The sequence below is a fragment of the Anolis sagrei genome, chromosome 11 (assembly GCF_037176765.1).
Source record: "Anolis sagrei isolate rAnoSag1 chromosome 11, rAnoSag1.mat, whole genome shotgun sequence".
Taxonomy (NCBI): Eukaryota; Metazoa; Chordata; class Lepidosauria; order Squamata; family Dactyloidae; genus Anolis; species Anolis sagrei.
The window spans coordinates 22,237,708-22,259,520 of record NC_090031.1 but is presented as its reverse complement, the minus strand read 5'-3'; the positions used below and the strand labels follow the sequence as shown (position 1 = coordinate 22,259,520).

At 43.2% G+C, this 21,813-nt stretch overlaps 1 protein-coding gene across 1 annotated transcript in view; it reads left to right on the top strand.

Moving 5' to 3' along the window:
* TEX14 (testis expressed 14, intercellular bridge forming factor) overlaps positions 1-21,813 on the top strand; it is a 102,731-nt gene that overhangs the window by 34,300 nt on the left and 46,618 nt on the right. Inside the window, exons 11-17 of the mRNA XM_067472010.1 lie at positions 829-1,019; positions 2,281-2,428; positions 6,430-7,385; positions 8,202-8,290; positions 9,485-9,567; positions 14,301-14,561; positions 18,528-18,628. Coding sequence (XP_067328111.1) covers positions 829-1,019; positions 2,281-2,428; positions 6,430-7,385; positions 8,202-8,290; positions 9,485-9,567; positions 14,301-14,561; positions 18,528-18,628 — 1,829 coding nt within the window. The remainder of the gene's footprint in view (positions 1-828; positions 1,020-2,280; positions 2,429-6,429; positions 7,386-8,201; positions 8,291-9,484; positions 9,568-14,300; positions 14,562-18,527; positions 18,629-21,813) is intronic.

Here is a 21,813-nt window from a genome sequence, read left to right as displayed (position 1 = left end):
GGGGGGGGCATAGTGGTCTGTGGTTGCCCAAGCATTTTAAAGTACTATAATAATAATAATAATATTCATATGACCATTTCAAAATAAAACACGAGTAAAAAGTTAAAGTACTACAAATCCCATAATCCATGGTCCACCTCCCCCAAACCACACCAGGATGTAAAGTGGGTTATGGGGGTTTTGTGTGCTAAGTTTGACCCAAGTCCGTCGCTCGTGCAGGTCATAGTGGCCTGTGAAAGTGGCAACCAATCAGAAAGCTGCCACATACCACACATACATACAAACATTCACTTTTATTATATTGATACATATATAGATATAGATAGATGTCAGCCTACAGCTGTTTTTTTAATGATCTGATGGAGGGGTGTCTAACTGTGAGCTACAATCCACACTGCAGTGTGGAAGGCAGCCATGCTTTCTCCAGGATAGGTGTTCTCATTGCCTCTCTCCCCATTCTTCTCTCTGTTTCTCTGACCCTCACCAGACCACATTAATCATGCTTTAGATTGCGCAGCCATTGGCAAACAGCACCCAAGTCTAGTATTTTGCTTCTCCTTTTGCGCATATAAACAATCTTTGCCCAGTTTCCTCCCCAGAACTGTCTAGTTAATTTTCTCATACAAGCACACAACTAAACATTGTATCATTGCTCAGGAAGGCCCTTCCATTCAGGAAGTGGAGAGAATACCCAGCACCACATTGGTTCCTCTCCTGCAACAAGAACAAGTCTCCCTTGCCCAAGGGTCCCTGGCAGCAAGCCCTTTCCTGTCTTCAGGGCCTTAACCACAGCCTCAGAGTACAACACTCATGATGCATGTTTTCCAGAAACCATTCCCTGGGATGGATTTGAAGGGTCAGATGTTAGGAGTCTCCTTACTTCTGGGCAATGGTTAGAAGCTGATGCCAGGCTCCACAAACCCTACTACGACATTGTGAAGATTGGCCTGGAGCCCAGGCCTAAGCCACGCACCATCAGCCTGCAAGACATCCGCTACATTCTGAAGAACGACTTAAAGGTGAGTCGGATGGAGTTCTACTTTTCCTTTGCTCTCCCCTTTTTTCTGACTTGACACATGAAGTAGAAATGCACAGGAGTGAGGTCAGGAGTCTTGTGCTCCAAAACTCTGTCAGTCTGAATTCGGAAGTCCCAGCGTAGCTTGATGTGTTCATTCTCTGTAACTTTTTCCAGCTTGTGATCCCACCAGTTCTTTGTCGCAGGCAGATGGTATTTGTGGCACAAGTTGCAATGAATCATCTGAGAAACGGTGTTGTGCCTCTGCTTGTAGTCTGTCTGCGTGATCTTCTTGCAGCAGCTTAGGATATGATCTATTGTTTCACCTGCTTCCTTGCAGAGTCTATATATGGGATCTGTAGTTAACTTTTCAATTCTGGCTTTGATGGCATTTGTTCTAATGGCTTATTCTTGGGCTGCCAGAATCAGGCCGTTTGTCTCCTTTTTCAAAGTATTATTATTATTATTATTATTATTATTATTATTATTATTATTATGACAAATCTCCATTCCCACATATTTCAAGGAGAGGCTTTTGGGAGGAACCAGGAAAAGTGTGACTTGAGGATTCTGGAGAGATTAAGGGCTGCAAAACCAGTTCTTCGAGGGTCACATTTGACCCCTGGAGCCCCACTATACTCACCCCTGTACTAAAAAATATTAGTATTTTTAGTGGTAGTCGCATCCATTTCCAGTTTGGGTTTTTTTTGTCGTGTCAGGAGCTCAAGTCATTTCTGTTGTGAGAGAATTGGCCGTCTGCAAGGACGTTGCCCAGGGGACGCCCGGATGATTTGATGTTTTATCATCTTTGTGGGAGGCTTCTCTCATGTCCCCGCATGAGGAGCTGGAGCTGATAGAGGGAGCTCATCTACCTCTCCCCGGATTCCATTTCCAGTGAGCTTTATGTAGCTTCCTCCGCCTTCAAGTTTGCCAATGGGCACCATCCGGGTGCTGTTTTTTTGCCATGGAATAATAATAAAACTTTATTTGTAGGCCACCCTCTCCATGAAGGAGTAGCCTTGCGCTGGAGAGTGCCGATGGTGCTTTCTTTCAATATGTAACAGTCCCCAGATCATGTGTTAGGCACCCTACTTGCACCCAAACATTCTCTAGAGAAGCTGCACTCTTGGAGAAGGAAATGCAACACTGAGTATAAATATGCTGACAGAACTTTTCCAGTTCTTAAACCAGATTTTGACCCATGTCCCCACAGTTACTACTCTGAAGCATGATTTTGTTGTGCGAATCTTACTATCCCATTTCAGGATTTGGTCCAGTCTCACAGGAACCGCCTTGGCGGGAATTGTGGGCCACCGAAGACTGAGATCCCTCCTGACATCAATATCTGCTTGCCATCAGCCTCCACTGTTTCATTGAAGATACCAGAAGCTCAAGGAGAGTCAGCCCAAATTGGTGTGTACTCCCTGCTTTGTCGTTGGCTCTGTATGGGAGGGTCCAAAAACCTGAGATTTATTTATTTATTTATTTATTTATTATTTACAGTATTTATATTCTGCCCTTCTCACCCTGCAGGTGACTCTGGACGGATGACAATGTACATATACATGGCAAATATTCAATGCCATAGACACACAACATACATGTTGTTGTTCATTCGTTCAGTCGTCTCCGACTCTTCGTGACTTCATGGACCAGCCCACGCCAGAGCTCCCTGTCGGCCGTTACCACCCTCAGCTCCCTCAAGGTCAGTCCAGTCACTTCAAGGATGCCATCCATCCATCTTGTTCTTGGTCGGCCCCTCTTCCTTTTGCCTTCCACTTTCCCCAGCATAATTGTCTTCTCTAGGCTTTCCTGTCTCCTCATGATGTGGCCAAAGTACTTCAACTTTGTCTCTAGTATCTTTCCCTCCAGTGAACAGTCAGGCTTTATTTCCTGGAGGATGGACTGGTTGGATCTTCTCGCAGTCCAAGGCACTCTCAGCACTTTCCTCCAACACCACAGCTCAAAAGCATCGATCTTCCTTCGCTCAGCCTTCCCTAAGGTCCAGCTCTCACATCCGTAGGTGACTACAGGGAATACCATGGCTTTGACTAGGCGGATCTTTGTTGCCAGTCTGATGTCTCTACTCTTTACTATTTTATCGAGACTGGACATTGCTCTCCTCCCAAGAAGTAAGCGTCTTCTGATTTCCTGGCTACAGTCTGCATCTGCAGTAATCTTTGCACCTAGAAATACAAAGTCTGTCACGGCCTCCACGGTTTCTCCCTCTATTTTCCAGTTGTCTATCATTCTTGTTGCCATAATCTTGGTTTTTTTGACATTTAGCTGCAACCCGGCTTTTGCGCTTTCTTCTTTCACCTTGATTAGAAGGCTCCTCAGCTCCTCCTCGCTTTCGGCCATCAGAGTGGTGTCATCTGCATATCTGAGGTTGTTAATGTTTCTTCCAGCCATTTTCACCCCAGCTTTGCATTCATCCAGCCCCGCACATCGCATGATGTGTTCTGCATACACGTTAAAAAGGTTGGGTGAGAGGATGCAGCCTTGCCGTACGCCTTTCCCAATCTTGAACCAGTCTGTTGTTCCGTGGTCAGTTCTGACTGTTGCTACTTGGTCCTTGTACAGATTCCTCAGGAGAGAGACAAGGTGGCTTGGGATGCCCATCCCACCAAGAACTTGCCACAATTTATTGTGATCCACACAGTCAAAGGCTTTAGAGTTAGTCAATGAAGCAGAAGTAGATGTTTTTCTGAAACTCCCTGCATTTCTCCATTATCCAGCGGATATTGGCAATCTGGTCTCTCGTTCCTCTGCCTTTTCTAAACCCAGCTTGAACATCTGGCAACTCTCGCTCCATGTATTGCTGGAGTCTTCCTTGCAGGATCTTGAGCATTACCTTACTGGCATGAGAAATAAGGGCCACTGTACGGAAATTTGAGCAGTCTTTCGCATTTCCCTTTTATATATATAGATAGACACAAAGAGTCTGTTTAACATTCCAGCTTCATGAGGATTTTCTGGCCACCAGGGGAGCTGTTGCTTCACCGTCCATTTGTGACACTGATGGAGTACTTCCTCATTCTTTTGCTTGCTTGCTGGAGATTTTTATGGTGTCGTGAATTAGTTAAATTAGCCTCCTCGCATAAGCGGTACCTAAATTTCCTACTTGACAGATGCAACTGTCTTTCGGGCTGCAAAGGTCAACAGCAAGCTACTCCGACCTGGGTTGGCTTCAAACTCATGACCTTTCGGTCAGTAGTGATCTTAATGCAGCTGACTCCCAGCCAGCTGTGCCACAGTCCCGGTTTTCTGCATGTATGTTAAGACTGAGCACTTACAGCCGGACAGGCACGGCCCATTTTTTACTGTTTGTTTCCTCAACTAAGACTAAAACTGGCTAGAAGGTTCTGAAATGCAGTCATGCTGGCTACATGACCTTGGAGGTGCCTATGGACAACGCCGGCTCTTCGGCTTAGAAGAGGAGATGAGCACCAACTCCCCAGAGTCAGACATGACTGGACTTAATGTCAGAGGGAAACATTTACCTACCTTACACTCTATTTGCCTCCACTTTGTGGTGGCTTCAAAACCCACAACAGACAATGAAACATAGCAACACTTGAGGCATGTGATACATGTCCTCTTCTTTGGGCTGAGAAAGTAGGAATCCACACAAGGGGGTTTCATTTGAGTTGTTGTAGGTTTTTCGGGCTATATGGCCATGTTCTAGAAGCATTCTCTCCTGATGTTTCACCTACATCTATGGCAAGCATCCTCAGAGGTTGTGACGGTTTCATTTGTTGGCCCAAGGAGGTGGGGAACCAGAAGGCATCATCAGAAGGGCAAAATCACACGTTATTCATCAGCTCTCTCGCTGCTTGGTCCCAGAGCAGACCTTTCTGTACCTTGTGTTGTCAAAGGCTTTCATGGTCAGAATCACTGGGTTGCTGTGAGTTTTCCGAGCTGTCTGGCCATGTTCCAGAAGCATTCTCTCCTGACGTTTCATCCACATCCATGGCAGACATCCTCAGAAGTTATGAGGTCTGTTGGAAACCAGGCAAGGTAGATTTATATATTTGTGACAGGCCCAGAGTGGGAGAAAGAACTATTGTCTGTTGGAGGCAAGTGTGAATGTTGCAGTCAATATACCTCACAACCTCTGAGGATACCTGGCATAGATGTGGGCAAAGAGTCAGAAGAGAATGCTTCTAGAACATGACCATAAAGCCCGGAAAACTCACAGCAACTTTCTGTACCTCTTCTCTATTTGTGTAGCGCATAGGTCTGCCAACTGTCACCAGAGTGGATATGACAGAGGGTAAAAAATTATTGAGCAGAAATTTCAGAATGCTTTAAATGTAACTTATTTATTTATTTACGACATTTATATGCTGCCTTTCTCACCCCGAAGGGGACTGAGAGCAACTTATAAGTAATATGTAAATAGAATATATTATATTATTACCATAGCACAGTACAAGTATGCTATATTACTATGTTGTACTATACCATTATACTGTAATATTATTAGTAATATTACATGCAATATAAAATATATAATTATAATATCATATTATTATTATTAGTATTATATTGTATTATATTATAATATATTGTCAATATTACGAGGGTTGAATGAAAAGTAATGCCTCCACCTTCGTAACTGCTCAACAGATGGCAGTACTGGTATGCGGCAAGTTCTGGCTTGTTCAGTAGACTCTCCTCTACATTTCCATTTTGGCAGGAAGCCTTAGCATTGAACAGTTGTGTTGTTAAAGTGCAAAGTATGGAACCCTGTGCAGACAGTCGGTCAATGCGACTTAAGTAATTGATTTATTATTTATTATTTATTTCGCGTATTTCTACCCCGTCCTTCTCAACCCCCGAGGGGGGACTCAGGGCAGCTTACAAAAGGCACAATTCGATGCCAACACAAACAGTAAGATAAAAACATATATCAACAGCAATTATAAAACAATTAAAACAATCAATTATACATCACAATCCATAAAACCAGTAATGTGCAGTCATTGAATTCTTGACAGCAGAAGGTGTCACCTCAACATCTTTAAACTTTCTCGTCCAACTACGCACTGTACTCACATCAACGCAATCACCATAAACAGCTTGCATTCTCTGATGAATCTCCTTTGGGGTGACACCTTCTGCTGTCAAGAATTCAATGACTGCACGTTGCTTAAGTCGCATTGTGCAGGGTTCCATACTTTGCACTTTAACAACACAACCGTTCAATGCTAAGGCTTCCCGCCAAAATAGAACTGTAGAGGAGAGTCAACTGAACAAGCCAATACCTGCCGCATACCAGTACTGCCTTCTGTTGAGGAGTTACGAAGGTGGAGACATTACTTTTCATTCAACCATTGTATATGTATGTACACTATATTCTGTGTCTTTAAATACTTGGTGGATCAGTTTTGGTCTAATTTTTCTCTTAGCTAAGAGTTTCACTGTGTCAAGATGTGCCGCTTCCCGTGAAGATGGCGCTGGCATCGTCCATGACCCCCAGCCTGCGATTCGCATGGCTCAGTCAAGCCCGATCTTGGATGCCAGCACACAGGGTGATGCCAGTGATGCAAACGACAGCCTTTGCAGCTTTGTGATAAATGAGATCTATACCTGTTACTCTGATTTATGTGAGGAGAGTGTGGAGGGTGAAGAAGAAGAAGAAGACGTGGGGAAGCAGGGCCCCGAAACCCAAAGGGAGTTGCAGACTATTCCAAGTCACACAGCTGAAATCCAGCTACCCGAAGAACCCACCAAACTCCAGAATTGGCAGAGGAGCTTCAGTGAAGAAAGCAACTCCGACACGGAAGCAGAGTGTCAGGAAGAGGAGATGAGTGATGCACCGGAGTCCTCTCAGAGTCCCGTTGGACAGACTACAGGTTGTGACAGCAACAGAGGCAAAATGAGTCTGTCCTCATTTGAGCAGAATTTTGGAAAGTGTGTCCTAACTCTAACCATTTGTCAGACGAAGCTGCGGGAAGCAACCGAATCTCTCTGCCGCACGGAAAACATCTTGGATAAAGTGGAAGCCAACTCACAGTGGTGCCAGCCTCTTCCAAGGGCTCTGCAGGAACAACCACACAGCACCTCTGCTTCTCTCCAGGCCCACTCTGAGAAAGTGAATGCCGCCTTGAGAAATATTAAGGGGCCCTACTCTGGAGATAGGGTTCTCCTGTGGAAAGCAGTGGGCCCTCCGTCAAAGGACTATATCCCTCCGCCACTACGCAATCCAAACAACTTCCAGCCCCTAGTCATTCCTTCTTTCCAAGTTCTAGAAAAGGAGTGCACGGACAACAGCAGAAGCCAAGACACCACATGCTGGAGCGATTTTGGATTGGAAGTACCTGAACGGCTTGGGGGCAGAGGTGGAGCAGAGCCAAACTATCAGGTAAGCAAGCAGGGAGAGCATAAATCTATTCTAAATTGAACATTGGCCAGCATAGATTCTGACCCAGAAGAAGGAGAAAAAAGATGGAGGTAACAGCTACTAAGGTCAGGAGCCCCCAGTGGCACAATGAGTTAAACCCTTGTGCTGGTAGGATTGCTGACCAAAAGGTTGGCAGTTCAAATCTGGGGAGCAGGGCGAGTTCCCATCTGTCAGCTCCAGCTCCCCATGCAGGGACATGAGAGAAGCCTCCCACAGGATGGTAAGACATCCGGGCGTCCCTTGGGCCAATTCTCTCACAGCAGAAGTGACTTGCAGTTTCTCAAGACACCCCTGACACAGAAGAAAACCAAAACCACTACGATCCATTGTCAGTATCATTTGAACTCCTGGATGCAAATATCAGAACTCCTGGATGCAAATATATAGTTGATCAAGTTGCTTTGCCATTCATGGCTTCTGGGCTGTGAGTGACTGCAAACACAGGATGTTAATGCAGTTTAAAAGATTGGCACCATTTTATGGTACCCCAGCATTGTCTCCTAAACGGGCCAGAGAGGATTCTGAGGTTCAGAGCAATATAGGAATATAGCAGTTTTAAACAACAGTCCTCCTTTTAATTGCTCAAGTCTCAGTATTCTCACCCTGTGGGTCCCCAGATGTTCTGGCCTTCAACTCCCAGAAATCCTAACTGGCTGGAATTTCTGGGAGTTGTAGACCAAAACACCCGGGGACCCACAAGTTGGGAACCACTAGCATAAGAGCTGTATGACTGCTTCCCTTCCTGCTGTGATCTGATGGTCTGGAGTGATTCCTCAGGTTTTGCATCCAGGTGTGACCGTCAGAAGGAAGAAGAACACAAGCCCCCAGCCGCATTGTGGGAACCCCAAAGTGGATGCTTCGGAGGGGTGAGTGTTGGAGCCTCAGTCATGGCTGAGAGAAAGACTCATTTTTAAAAGAACTACATTTCTTTTCATTTAAAAAGAGGGTCAGAGAAGACTTTTGAGTCTTAAAAAATTTGGGAGCCAGAAATGGGCAACACAATTGAAGGGAGATGTTGACAAGCTGGAATGTGTCCAGAGGAGGGCAACTAAAATGATCAAGGGTCTGGTGATCAAGCCCTATGAGGAGTGGCTTAAAGAGTTGGGGATGTTTAGCCTGCAGAAGAGAAGGCATGATAGCCATGTATAAATATGCAGAGGAAGTCATAGGGAGAAGGGAGCAAGCTTGTTTTCCGCTGCCCTGGAGACAAGGCTTCAATGCAACAATGGTTTCAAACTACAAGTATCTTATTGTCTATGTGTTTTTTTTATTGCTTGTATTGTTGTTATTATTGCTTGTATTGTTGTGTTTGGGTTTGGCCTCATGTAAGCCGCACCGAGTCCCTTGGGGAGATGGTGGCGGGGTACAAATAAGGGGTTATTATTATTATTATTATTATTATTATTATTATTAAGGAGATTCCATATGAACATGAGGAAGAACATCCTGACTGTGAGAGTTGTTCAGCAGTGGAACTCTCTGCCCTGGAGTGTGGTGGAGGCTCCTTCTTTGGAGGCTTTGAAACAGAGGCTGGATGGCCATCTGTTGAGGGTGCTTTGAATGCAACTTTCCTGCTTCTTGGCAGAATGGGGTTGGACTGGATGGCCTACGGGGTCTCTTCCAACTCTATGATTCTATGATTCTCTCTCATGTGGTTCACTTTACAGCTGTGAGGCTGCAGACAGTTCCTTTGAGGATTAAGTGTGGCCTTCACAGCGTCTACTCCCATTACTCCTGAAGACCACTAAAATGCTCATTGACTTTGTGGGTTTTAAAAAACTGTTTCACATTTGTATTGTCAAAGGTTTTTATGGACAGAATCTCTAGGTTGTTGTAAGTTTTTTGGGCTGTATGACCATGTTCCAGAAGCATTCTCTCCTGATGTTTTGCCTGCATCTCTACTCAGGCATCCTCACAACCCCTGAATATGCCTGCCATAGATGCAGGCCAAACGTAAGGAAATAATGCTTTTGGAACAAGGCCATACAGCCCCAAAAACTTAAAACAACCCACTCTTTCACATTTTTCTGTTCACCTTCTGCGCTACTTGCATATTGCAGGTTTTCTTCCAAATCCATCCCTGAAATGTACGAAGCAGGTCTGAGGAGGGAGGAGAGGAGAATGGTGCAGCCTGAGTGGACAAGTGAGTATTATTGTGCATTTTTTATTATAAGCTCATCTCAATAACTTTAAAGCATAGTTTCTTTTTATTGCAAGGGTATCCAAACTTTTACATAACAAGTTTAGACATACTCGCATACACATTCTGTGTAACTACTGTATATTGGATTCACAAACAACCTACAGTTACAGTGGGGAAAATAGTTTTTTAATCAGATACCAATTGTACAAGTTCTCCCACTTAAAAAGATGAGAGAGGCCTGTAATTGACATCTTAGGTAGACCTCAACTATGAGAGACAACATGAGGAAACACATCCAGAAAATCACATTATCTGATTTTTAACAAATTAATTTGCAAACTAGCAGTACCCGCCATGCGTTGCTGTGGCCAACCTTCCCTCCCTCTTTCTCTCCTCCTTTCTTTCTCTCCTTCCTTCCCTCCCTCTTTCCTTCCTTCCCTCTTTTTCTTTCCTTTCTTCATTCCCTTCTTCTTCCTTCTCTTCTTCCTTCTTTACCTGTTTCTTTCCTCGCTTCCTTTGCTATTTGGTTCCATCTTACCTTCCTTCCTTCCTTCCTTCCTTCCTTCCTTTCTTCCTTCCTTCCTCTTTCTCCATTTCATTCCTTCTCTCCTTCCTTCCCTCTCTTTCCTTCCTTTGCTCACTTTTTTATTTCATTCTCTCCTTCCTTCCTTCTCTACCTTTATTTCTTTCCTTCCTTCTCTCCTTCCCTCCTTCTTTCCCTCTTTCTCCCCCTCCTTCTCTCCTTCCTTCTTTCCCTGTTTCTGTGTATATGTTTGGTGTGTGCATATATGTCTTTACATATTTGTGTATATATTTGTGTATATGTGTATATATGTGGTTTTTGCGCATGAATTGTAATGTATATTTCTGTTTATTGGCTTTTTAAGTCTCTTCTGCTGTGTTTTTCAACATTTTTATGTGTGATGGTCACTCGTTGATCTGAGAGGTGTATTATAACCAAATTTGGTGTCAATTCGTCCAGTGGTTTTTGAGTTATGTTAATCCCACAAACAAACATTACATTTTATATAGATACTAGATGTCCCCTGCCACGTGTTGCTGTGGCTCAGTCTGTGTATATGTGTTTTTATGTGTATATATTTGTATATATATTTGTGTTTATGTATATCATTTTTCCAGTTATGTGCGTGCGTTGTAATGTATTTTTCAACTTTTGGCTTTTAAAGTCTCTTACACTTTGTTTTTAGGTGTTTAATTGAGTGATGGTCACTTGTTGGCCTGATAGGTGTATTGTATCCCAATTTGGTGTCAATTCATCCAGTGGTTTTTGAGTTATGTTAATCCAACAAACGGACATTACATTTTTATTTATATAGAACTAGCCGTCCCCAGCTATGCGTTGCTGTGGCTCAGTCTGTGAATATGTGTTTTATGTGTGTGTATAGGCATATATGTATGTTGTGTATATATTTGTGTATATGTGTATATATATCTCAAGATCTCTTTGTTGCTGCCTGCGCGAGTGCAGGAATATACCATATGTGCAAATTCACAGGTGACCACTCGGGAAACTATGTTTACAGGTAAGCAACCTATATATATGTGTGTTTGTGTATCTGTGTGGTTTTGCACATGTGCTGTAATGCATTTTTTATTTTTTTGGCTTTTTAAGTCTCTTCTGCTGTGTTTTTCAATGTTTTTATGAGTGATGGTCACTTGTTGACCTGATAGGTGTATTGTGTCCAAATTTGGTGTCAATTTGTCAAGTGGTTTTTTTTAAGTTATGTTAATCTCACAAACGAACATTACATTTTTATTTATATAGATTATGGTGGAAAATAAGTATTTGGACACCTACAAACAAGCAAGATTTCTGGGTCTCATAGACCTTTAACTTCTTCTTTAAGAGTCTCTTTTCATTCAATTCATTCATTCCCACACATATCAAATCTGCATTTATCAAATCTGCACATCATATCTCTTCACATATGGAAATCCTGGTTGTAGAATTCTGGGAATTGTAATCCAAAAATTAAACCTTTCTATGCTCTGCCTTATGCACTTACTGCACAAAATGAAAGTCACATTAGTTGTTATGACAGGTTTTGTGTTATTTACCACATTGGCCACTGGATGGCAGCATCAGGCAAAGAAGCAATGCCTCTAAAGAGTTTTTAGGACCTTCCATCCTTGAAAGAAGCATTAGACAAGAGAATGGTAGAAGAATAGGAATCCTGAGTCTAAACCACAATAATGCAGAAGAGAAAGAGCTATTCTTAATTTCTGTCAGCTAGGAGAATAATGTTATCTGCTTTTTGACCTGACTGAACAGTTGATATGCTTTGCTTGTGTTCTGAAAGTCCTTAATTCAATTCCTCTCATTAGTACCACGCTTTCCCAATCCGTGTTCTGATGCAAACAGCCACAGGAGCCTTTTTGGCTGCAGAATGGGTTATTCTAATGTACAATGCCATGGATTTCACTCTTGCATAGCTCCTTTTAATGCCACACAGTTCTAGCAATTTGATTCCATTGTAACTGCCATGTCACAGCTCCATGGGATGCTAGGACATATCATTTTGTAAGATAGGCTTTTTTTTTGCTGGTACCACACTAACTTCCAATCTCATGACGAAAGTCAAATCAAGAAGCTATAATTGTGAAGCGTGAAAGAGATCTTGCCGTTTGAGTCTATAATAATAATAATAATAATAATAATAATAATCTTTATTTATATACTGCCCTATCTCTCCTAGGGGACTTAGAACGGTTTCCTCATATGCAAAATAATACAAATACATACAATATAAAACAAAAACATAGGCATAAACTGTTAGCACAACATATACATTAAAATCAATATTAAACCATGGTAAGGTAAGCTGCCAGGAGCCAAGATTTCAATAAGGGGCCTGGACTATTTGAAATGGGCTGGGTCAAGGCTAGTGCAAGGAGAAGGGGAAAATGGGGCTAACAGAATGTTACAGTGCAAGGATCGGTCTCAGCAATGGTCCTATTAGGGGACCAAGGCCACTCAATTCCAAGGCCAATTAAAGGACTTTAAAAAGGTCTGGGCCAGAAGAAAAGGTGCCCTCAGATGACAGGGAACTGGGGAATGGATGGGGTACAAGGCCAAGTCCTAACTGTTGGACCAAGGGTTTGAGACTAGTCATTAACGAAGGCCTGATGAAACCAAGTATTCAGGTTCTTATGGAAGGAGGTGAGGGATAAGGTCAGCCTTATCTCCTTGAGGAGGGCATTCCAGAGGCAGGGGCCACCACCAAGAAGGCCCTCTCCTTCGTCCCCACCAACCGGGCTTGAGACAGTGGTAGGAGTGAGAGGAGGGCCTCCCCGGTGGATCTTAGTTTCCGTGCCGGTTCATAGAGGTAGATGCTGTCACAGAGATTGGCGGGTCCTGAACCGTTTAGGCACAATGTGAAAGAGACCACACTGTTCATGTCAAGCACATGTTCAGTCACCAAGCAGTCACTGTTATTACAGTAAGTCATAGCAGGATCAGGTGTGTGTGTTGAACAAAAACCTTATGATGTTAATTATTATGTGCAGCTGGTAATGTAGGTCAGCCAGCATGTTTGGGCCACACCCGGTGGGGTATAACCGTATGGATTTTAGAATACAATTTGGAGATGCTGAATTAGCAACGCTCCGGCAGCGATGCTCTTTGCTATGGTGGAATAGCTATTTACTCAAGACTTTCTGTATATATTTCAGATTTCAATATCAATGTCAAAAATACGTAGTATGATTTTACATAGGATTTGTGCTACATTAGAACAGTAAAGACCTGGTGAGGTATAACTGTATGGATTTTAGAATACAGTTTGGAGATGCTGAATTAGCAACGCTCTGGCAGCGATGCTCTTTGCTATGGTGGAATAGCTATTTACTCAAGACTTTCTGTATATATTTCAGATTTCAATATCAATGTCAAAAATACGTAGTATGATTTTACATAGGATTTGTGCTACATTAGAACAGTAAAGACCTGGTGAGGTATAACTGTATGGATTTTAGAATACAGTTTGGAGATGCTGAATTAGCAACGCTCTGGCAGTGATGCTATTTACTATGGTGGAATAGGTATTTACTCAAGACTTTCTGTATATATTTCAGATTTCAATATTAATGTCAAAAATACGTAGTATGATTTTACATAGGATTTGTGCTACATTAGAACAGTAAAGACCTGGTGGGGTATAACTGTATGGATTTTAGAGTACAGTTTGGAGATGCTGAATTAGCAATGCTCTGGCAGCGATGCTCTTTGCTATGGTGGAATAGGTATTTATTTCAGATTTCAGTATTAATGTCAAAAATACGTAGTATGTTTTTACATAGGATTTGTGCTACATTAGAACAGTAAAGACCTGGTGGGGTATAACTGTATGGATTTTAGAATACAGTTTGGAGATGCTGAATTAGCAACGCTCTGGCTATGGTGGAATAGGTATTTACTCAAGGTTTATGTTTTGCTCTCTCATTTGAATGAAGATGAAGAAGCCTTATTCTGTGTTCCTTACAAGGACTATGTAAGTTTGTTGCACTGTTTGATTTTGTATGCAACACTGTAAGTTTATGCCTTTGCTGATACGAGTAAAGTTTTTCTGTTCTTTTTTCCTATTGCCTGTGTATCTATTGCATGGGGCCTGGCTAAAATCAGCTTCTGCGCAACAACTGTTTTTTTCTCACCGGTGAAAACCTAAAGTACAAAAACAAAGCCATTTTGTTCTTTTTCCCTTCCTCCCTCCCAGTGGAAGTGAAGCAGATGGCCAAAAAGACAGCTTCTGGTCATCTTGGCCACCCTGCTCAGTACCCTCCTTCAAGTGGCTGGACCTCGGAGAGTGAAACAGAAAGCCAGCAGAGCCCCACCAGCCGAGAACAAATCCGGCGCTGCCCCCCAAATAATGCAGCAGGAAGACAGCAAATTGGCCGCGGAGTTGGGGACCACAAGCTGTTCTTTGACTCTGAAGAGGAGAAAGTGCCAAAAAGAATTGCAGGAGCCCAGAGCCAAAGTAAGAACTAGGACGGAGTGACTGTGCCTCTAATAACCCCCTCCTTGTTCATTTGTTTTGGTGCTTGGGAGGTAGATCATTGATTTATTTATCCTCATGTAGTAACAGTAAAACTGAGATATTTTTACTCTTTGCTGCAAGACACTTGGCTTCTTTTGTTGGCTTTGGAGAAAACTACCCCATTTTTGTCAGTTGCTCAGTGCATTTCTGGAAAATTTAAGAATGGGTTGAAAAGAAGTTTTAAGACAGTGTCTCTCAACCTAGGGGTCGGGACCCGGGGGGGGGGGGGCGAGGGGGTTTCAGAGAGGTCGCCAAAGGCCATCAGAAAGCACATATTTCTGATGGTATTAGTAACCGCTTTGGCAGAAAAGGCTGAAGATCTCTCCACCTGTCCTTCTGTTCCCTCCTCCTGCTGTGGTTAGCCGACCTCTCAGCTGGCCTCTCAGCCAAGGGGAGGGCCATTTCTGAGACTCCACGTGGGGGGGGGGGGAGAGCAGGTGTGCTTGGCACATGGCGATATAGTGCGCATGGGTGGTTGAGGGAGAGCATGCAAGGCTGGAGGGAGGCTCGCGCCAGTTAGTCCCTTCAAGACAGAGGAAAAAGCACTTGTGCAATGTGAGACTGAGAGTGGCCCAGCAGCATCCATCGTTGTTTAGGTTCACAGTGCTCTCCACATGTAGGAGAACAACATCTCTCCTAAATCACTATCAATTCCTCCAAAATTCCTCCAGTATTTTCTGTTGGTCATGGGGGTTCTGTGTGGGATTTTTGGCCCAATTGGTGGGGTCGTTGGTGGGGTCCAGATCTGTCGTTGTTTGAGTCCACAGTGTTCTTTGGATGTAGGTGAACTACAACTCCCAAACTCAAGGTAAATGCCCACCTAATGCTTCCAGTAATTTCTGTTGGTCATGGGAGTTCTGTGTGCCATCAATTTCATCGATGGTGGAGTTCAGAATGCTCCTTGATTGTAGGTGAACTATAAATCCCAGCAACTGCAACTCCCAAATGACAAAATCAAGCCCCCAACCCCATATTATTATTATAAAATATAATAATAATAATATGGGGGGAGAGACAGCGGGGTATAAATAAAATATAATAATAATAATAATAATAATAATATGGGGAGAGAGAAAGCGGGGTATAAATAAAGTATTATAATAATAATATGGGGGAGAGAAAGCGGGGTATAAATAAAGTATAATAATACGGGGAGAGAGAAAACGGGGTATAAATGTTATAACAATAATTACTAGTATAATAATAATAAAATATAATATTATTAAAATAATAATACATTGTAATACCAATAATGGATACATAGGCACCTTGAGTCCCCTTTAGGATATATATATATATATATATATATATATATATATATAATATATGATATATCATATATCATATATCATATAATAATAAAGTATTATAATAATAACAACAATAATAATAATCTGATGCTTTTATGTTAAGCCATTTTGAATCTCCTTCAGGAGATTTAAAATGGGGTTGGGGGGCTTGATAATAATAAATATAGTAATATAAAATTATATATATGTGTGTGTGTGTATTACTTACTAATATGCAAATACATAACATATAACATTATTATAATAATATTTATTTATTTATTTAACTTGTATACCGCTACGCTAAATTTGGTTCGGAGCGGTTTACAGAAATAGATTAAAACAATACAATTCGCTTTAAAACAACCATAACAATAACAATAGGTAGCAAGGACAGACATAGCCCGGGTTGTTCACCTATCAAGAGCTTGCCTGAAAAGAAACGTTTTACAGGCTTTCCGAAAAGCAGATAAGTCTCGAATGGTTCGAGTTTCCACTGGCAAGGCATTCCATAAATAAGGGGCTACGATTGAAAAGGCTCTATGCCTAGTAGATGACGTGATAAGTCCGGATGTTAGGGACTGCGAGCAAATTTTGGTCTTCAGACCGGAGTAATTTCTGGGATTGGTAGAGGGATAAGTGGGCCCTCAGGTACTCCGGCCTCAGACCATATAAGGCCTTAAAGGTTAGTACCAGCACCTTGAAAGTGATCTCGTACTCAATTGGTAGCCAGTGCAGCTGTTGGAGAATTGGGATAATACGACACCTCGCTGGCACTCCGACGAGAAGACGAGCCACCGCATTTTGCACCAGCTTCAGTTTCCGGATCACTGATAAAGGAAGGCCAGTGTAGAGGGCGTTACAGTAGTCAAGCCTCGAGATGACCGTCGCCTGGATCACCGTAGCCAGGTCGTTCCTAGATAGGAAGGGAACCAGTCGCCTGGCCTGACGAAGATGGAAATACGCAGATCTGCTCACAGCAGAGACCTGGGCCTCCATTGTGAGCAGCGGGTCCAATAAGACACCAAGACTCTTTACAGAAGGTGACGGACGTAGTGTCTCACCATCCAGGGTAGGCAGCTGGATCTCTCTCCCACCTGGACGGCCCAGCCAAAGGATCTCTGTCTTCGCTGGATTCACCCTCAACCAGTTGGCACGCAACCATCCAGTAACGGCCTCAAGGCACTGATGGAAATTTTCAGGTACGGTGTCCGGCCGGCCCTCCATCCTCAGAATGAGCTGAGTGTCATCAGCGTACTGGTGGCACTCAAGCCCAAAGCTTCGCATCAGTTGGGCAAGTGGTCGCATATAGATGTTAAATAACAGAGGAGAGAGAATGGTTCCTTGCGGGACCCCGCATAGTAGCGAAGACCTCTCAGAAACCATCCCTCCCCTCACCACACTCTGTCCCCGATTCTGGAGGAAGCAGGACATCCACTTAAGGTGTATTCCCCCTAACCCGAGTCATGGCTAGGTGGTGGAGTAGTAGATTGTGATCGACCATGTCAAATGTTGCTGTGAGGTCCAATAACACAAGCAGCGCTGATCCGCCTTGATCCATCTGACAGCGAAGCTGATCTGTGATGGCAACTAGCACAGTCTCTTGTAATACCAACCCCACCAGTATTCAAATTTGGGCGCATTGGGCATTTGTATCTAATTTGGTCCAGTGAATGAATACATCCTGCATATATGATATTTACATTATGATTAATAACAGTATAATGTTATGGTTGTGGGTCACCACAACCATAACAAAATAATGTTATGGTTGTGCGTCAAACAAAATAATGTTATGGTTGTGGGTCAAACAAAATAATGTTATGATTGTGGGTCAAACAAAATAATGTTATGGTTGTGGGTCACCACAACATGAGGAACTGTATTAAGGTGTCGCGGCATTAGGAAGGTTGAGAAACACTGTTTTAGGATTTTCCATGCCAGCCTGTGGCCTGAAGTAAGCATGAGACAAGAGAATGATAGAGGGTTAGAATTCCTCCAAATGCCAGTTTCTGAGGAACACAAGCGGAGGTGGTGCTATTGATTTGGGAAAGGAATGATAGCTCACTCAAGGGCCTTCATCCTGTTGTTTTTCCAGCTGCCTGCAGGCGGAGCTTTTACTTTGTTGAATGCAACCCCAGAAATGTTCTGCTTAATGGAATTATAAAGGAACAGCAGCCCCACTGGGATTTTGCAAAATGGCAGAGAAATGAGGGGCTGTTTGCATCAGCTAAGGGGGTGGTAGCGTATGATTAATCTGGCTAATGGGTTTGAAATCTCTGGTTTGGGTGCCAAGTATTTGCTCTTCGCAGTTACTTGTTTGGTTATAAGTACCTGGCAAATGAGAACGTCAAAAAAAGTGAATAATTTGGAACCTTTACAGCGAAATTGTTTCTTTCAAATTTCTGAAAAGACGGATCTCCCTGGCTTTTATGAATTGGGCTTTTAGTAGCCATTATTTTCAAGGCTGTGTAGGCTCCGCTGCCTTACTCATTTTGATTTTCTGTCAGGTGGCCAAGCCTTTTAGAAATTGTGTTCTTCTTTGCATACTAATGCCTGCCTCCCCCTCTTTCCCTCTTCTTGTTGTTCTGTTTTATATGGTATAATTTATTATTAGGCAAAAGCAGCCAATTTCCAACAAAGAAAGACCTAATGACATGTGGCGTAACCTTGCGCAAGAATGCAGCCCTTTCTGTCACCGCGGAGGACCTTTGCAAGGTATGCAGTTCGATTTAGGTTTCTTTTGTTTGCCTGCTCGCTCCCTTAATTAAGTCGTTCCAGTTCACCGAATCTTGTTGCACCTTAAAGGCTAGCAAATCTTGTTATGTATAATGTTTTGTGGGTTACAGCTTGCCAGCCACTTAATATTAGTTCAGGATTTTTAATTGTTGAGATGCTTAAGGATTTCCCCCTTCTGCAACCAACAATCACCATTTCTTCCACCTGAAATTGTTATGATACTATTCATGTTCAGATGCGCATGCATCTGAACCTGCGTGACCACATCTCTGTGTACGAACCCACACGATCTCTTCGATCATCTGAAAAGGCCCTGCTCACGCTCCCGCCACCATCGCAAGCGCGATTGGTGGGGACGAGGGAGAGAGCCTTCTCGGTGGTGGCCCCTCGACTCTGGAACTCACTCCCCAGGGATATTAGGCAAGCCCCAACTCTAGCAGACTTTAGGAGGAGCCTGAAAACGTGGCTGTTGCAGTGTGCCTTCCCAGAATAAGGAAACTCCCAGCAACATGTCCTTAAACGCACTTTAATAATGACTTTAGATTGTCTGCACATTTTTTACCTCTCCAAAACCTCTATCCCAATTACATGTTACCTGCTCATGCCCAGCATTATATTTTTTTAAAATCTTAATTATTACAGTTGGCCCAGCCCTAGGTTTTTAAATGCGTCGTGTTATTGTTTTTGCTTATTTTGCTTATGATTTTATATATTGTTTTTGTATTATTGTTGTTATTGTTTATTGTTGTATTGTGGGCTCGGCCTCATGTAAACTGCACCGAGTCCCTTGGTAGATGGTAGCGGGGTACAAATAAAGTGTTGTTATTATTATTATTATTATTATTATTATTATTATTATTATGCACATGTAGGCTGCCAAAATATGGGGAAATGAAGCTGAGATGAAAAGTGGAAAAGTCCACTTGCAGTTTTGAAAACGATGATCAAGGGTCTGGAGAACAAGCCCTATGAGGAGCGGCTTAAAGAGTTGGGCATGTTTAGCCTGAAGAAGAGAAGGCTGAGAGGAGACATGATAGCCATGTATAGATACATGAGAGGAAGTCATAGGGAGGAGGGAGCAAGCTTGTTTTCTGCTGCCCTGGAGACTAGGACGCAGTGGAGCAATGGCTTCAAACTACAAGAAAGGCGATTCCATCTGAACATGAGGAAGAACTTCCTGACTGTGAGAGCCGTTCAGCAGTGAAACTCCCTGCCCCGGAGTGTGGTGGAGGCTCCTTCTTTGGAAGCTTTGAAACAGAGGCTGGATGGCCATCTGTTGGGGATGCTTTGAATGAAATTTCTTTGCGTGGTCAGCCTGTGAATCACACATTTGGTGTATTCGTGTGCTCGCGCAGGCAACAATGGACACTCACGAGACTGTTTTTGACTGTTAGAGAAGCCCCGCCCACTCTCCCCGACCATATAAATAGCCCAGCCTCGGGGCTATTGCCCAGTTCTTTTAATCCACTGCTATAAGCAGCAACGGAGATAGAGACTACATAAATAAGCTAAGAATAATATTAAATTAAAAGAAGAAATGACCACTTCCTTCAAAAAGTGTGTATCATGCCCAGATAAGATCCCAGATAATGATACTCACCTTAATTGCTTAATATGCCTGGGAAAGGAACACCTCTCCCAAGCGTGCGACATTTGCAAGGCGTTCACACCGCAAACCAAAAAGAATAGAGAGTTGAGGCTAAAAGCTGCTCTCTATGAGCAAGCCCTTCTCCCATCTACAGAAATAATGCAAAAAGAAACTGCCGGAGCGCCTCTTGCAAAAGTAAACAAGAAAAACCAACCACCAGCACGCTCAATAAGCACTCAAAATAAAAAAGAAGAAAAAGACCAAGCCTCAAATTCCCTCGCGAGGGGGTGACAGAACGGGGTTGGACTGGATGGCCCATGAGGTCTCTTCCAACTCTATGATTCTATGTGCGGGTAACCTGTTACCTGTTTGAAAGGCGAACAGCCAACCTTAGAGCCGCCGCAAACTACAGGAAAGTGGGAGCGAGCTTGCGCTTGCGCTCGCTCCGAAGCCACGCCTCCCCCCCCCCCCCCCGAGGCTGCTCTCTCTCTTGCTAGCATGCCTGTTTTCCCTTGCTAGGCCAGCGTTCCGAGCGTACTCTCGCTGTTGACAGAATTCAGTAGTGAAAATTGCAATACAGTAACATAAAAAACCTAGACCAATATTGCAATAAAATAAATCAAGCATAAAATGCAATAAGTAGGAGTATGATGTCTAGATCCAGGGAAGTCATGCTACCCATGCTCTATTCTGCCTTGGTCAGACCACACCTGGAATACTGTGTCCAATTGTGGGCACCACAATTGAAGAGAGATGTTGATAAGCTGGAATGTGTCCAGAGGAGGGCGATTAAAATGATCAAGGGTCTGGAGAACAAGCCCTATAAGAAGCGGCTTAAAGAGCTGCTTAAATTCTGGGAAATCTGGAGGCCTAGATGGCTCCACAATGGCCTTTGTAAACAGCGTGTAGTCACCGGTCTACACTTTAGCCGAACCTGGGTGCTATAGAAACTTGGTTGTATCGATTCATAAGATGTCGTGATGGCACAGTGGGTTAAACCACTAAGTGGCAGAACTTGATAATCAGAAGGTCAGCGGTTTGAATCCGCAAGAAGGGGTGAGCTCCCGGTGTTAGCCCCAGCTTCTGCCAACCTAACAGTTCAAAAACATGCAAATATGAGTAGATCAGTAGGTACCACTTCAGCGGGAAGGTAATGGCGCTCCATGCAGTCACGCCGGCCACATGACGTTGGAGGTGTCCACCTAGAACATCAGCTCTTTGGCTTAGAAATGGAGATGAGCACCACCCGCCAAACATGGCTAGACTTAATGTCAAGGGCAAACTTTTACTTTTACGTATTGATTCATAAAGTCTCCCTCTCTGTTTCGTATTAAACTTTGAACTCCTGTGCCTCCTTGTATAGAAAACTTGGAAATGTGAGGCATCAATTCCCTCCTGTCTTTTTACCACATGCCTTCAAGATTTATTAGATCATAAGAACAGTTCAGTGGCTGAAGGTTTACAAGAAAAAGTTCCTAATTAAAATCTATAGGGCAATAAACCACCTGAAGGATAGACATGAGTTGCAATGACCTGATCATCTTGTTCCACTTTCTCTTCCCTTGGCACGGAAGAA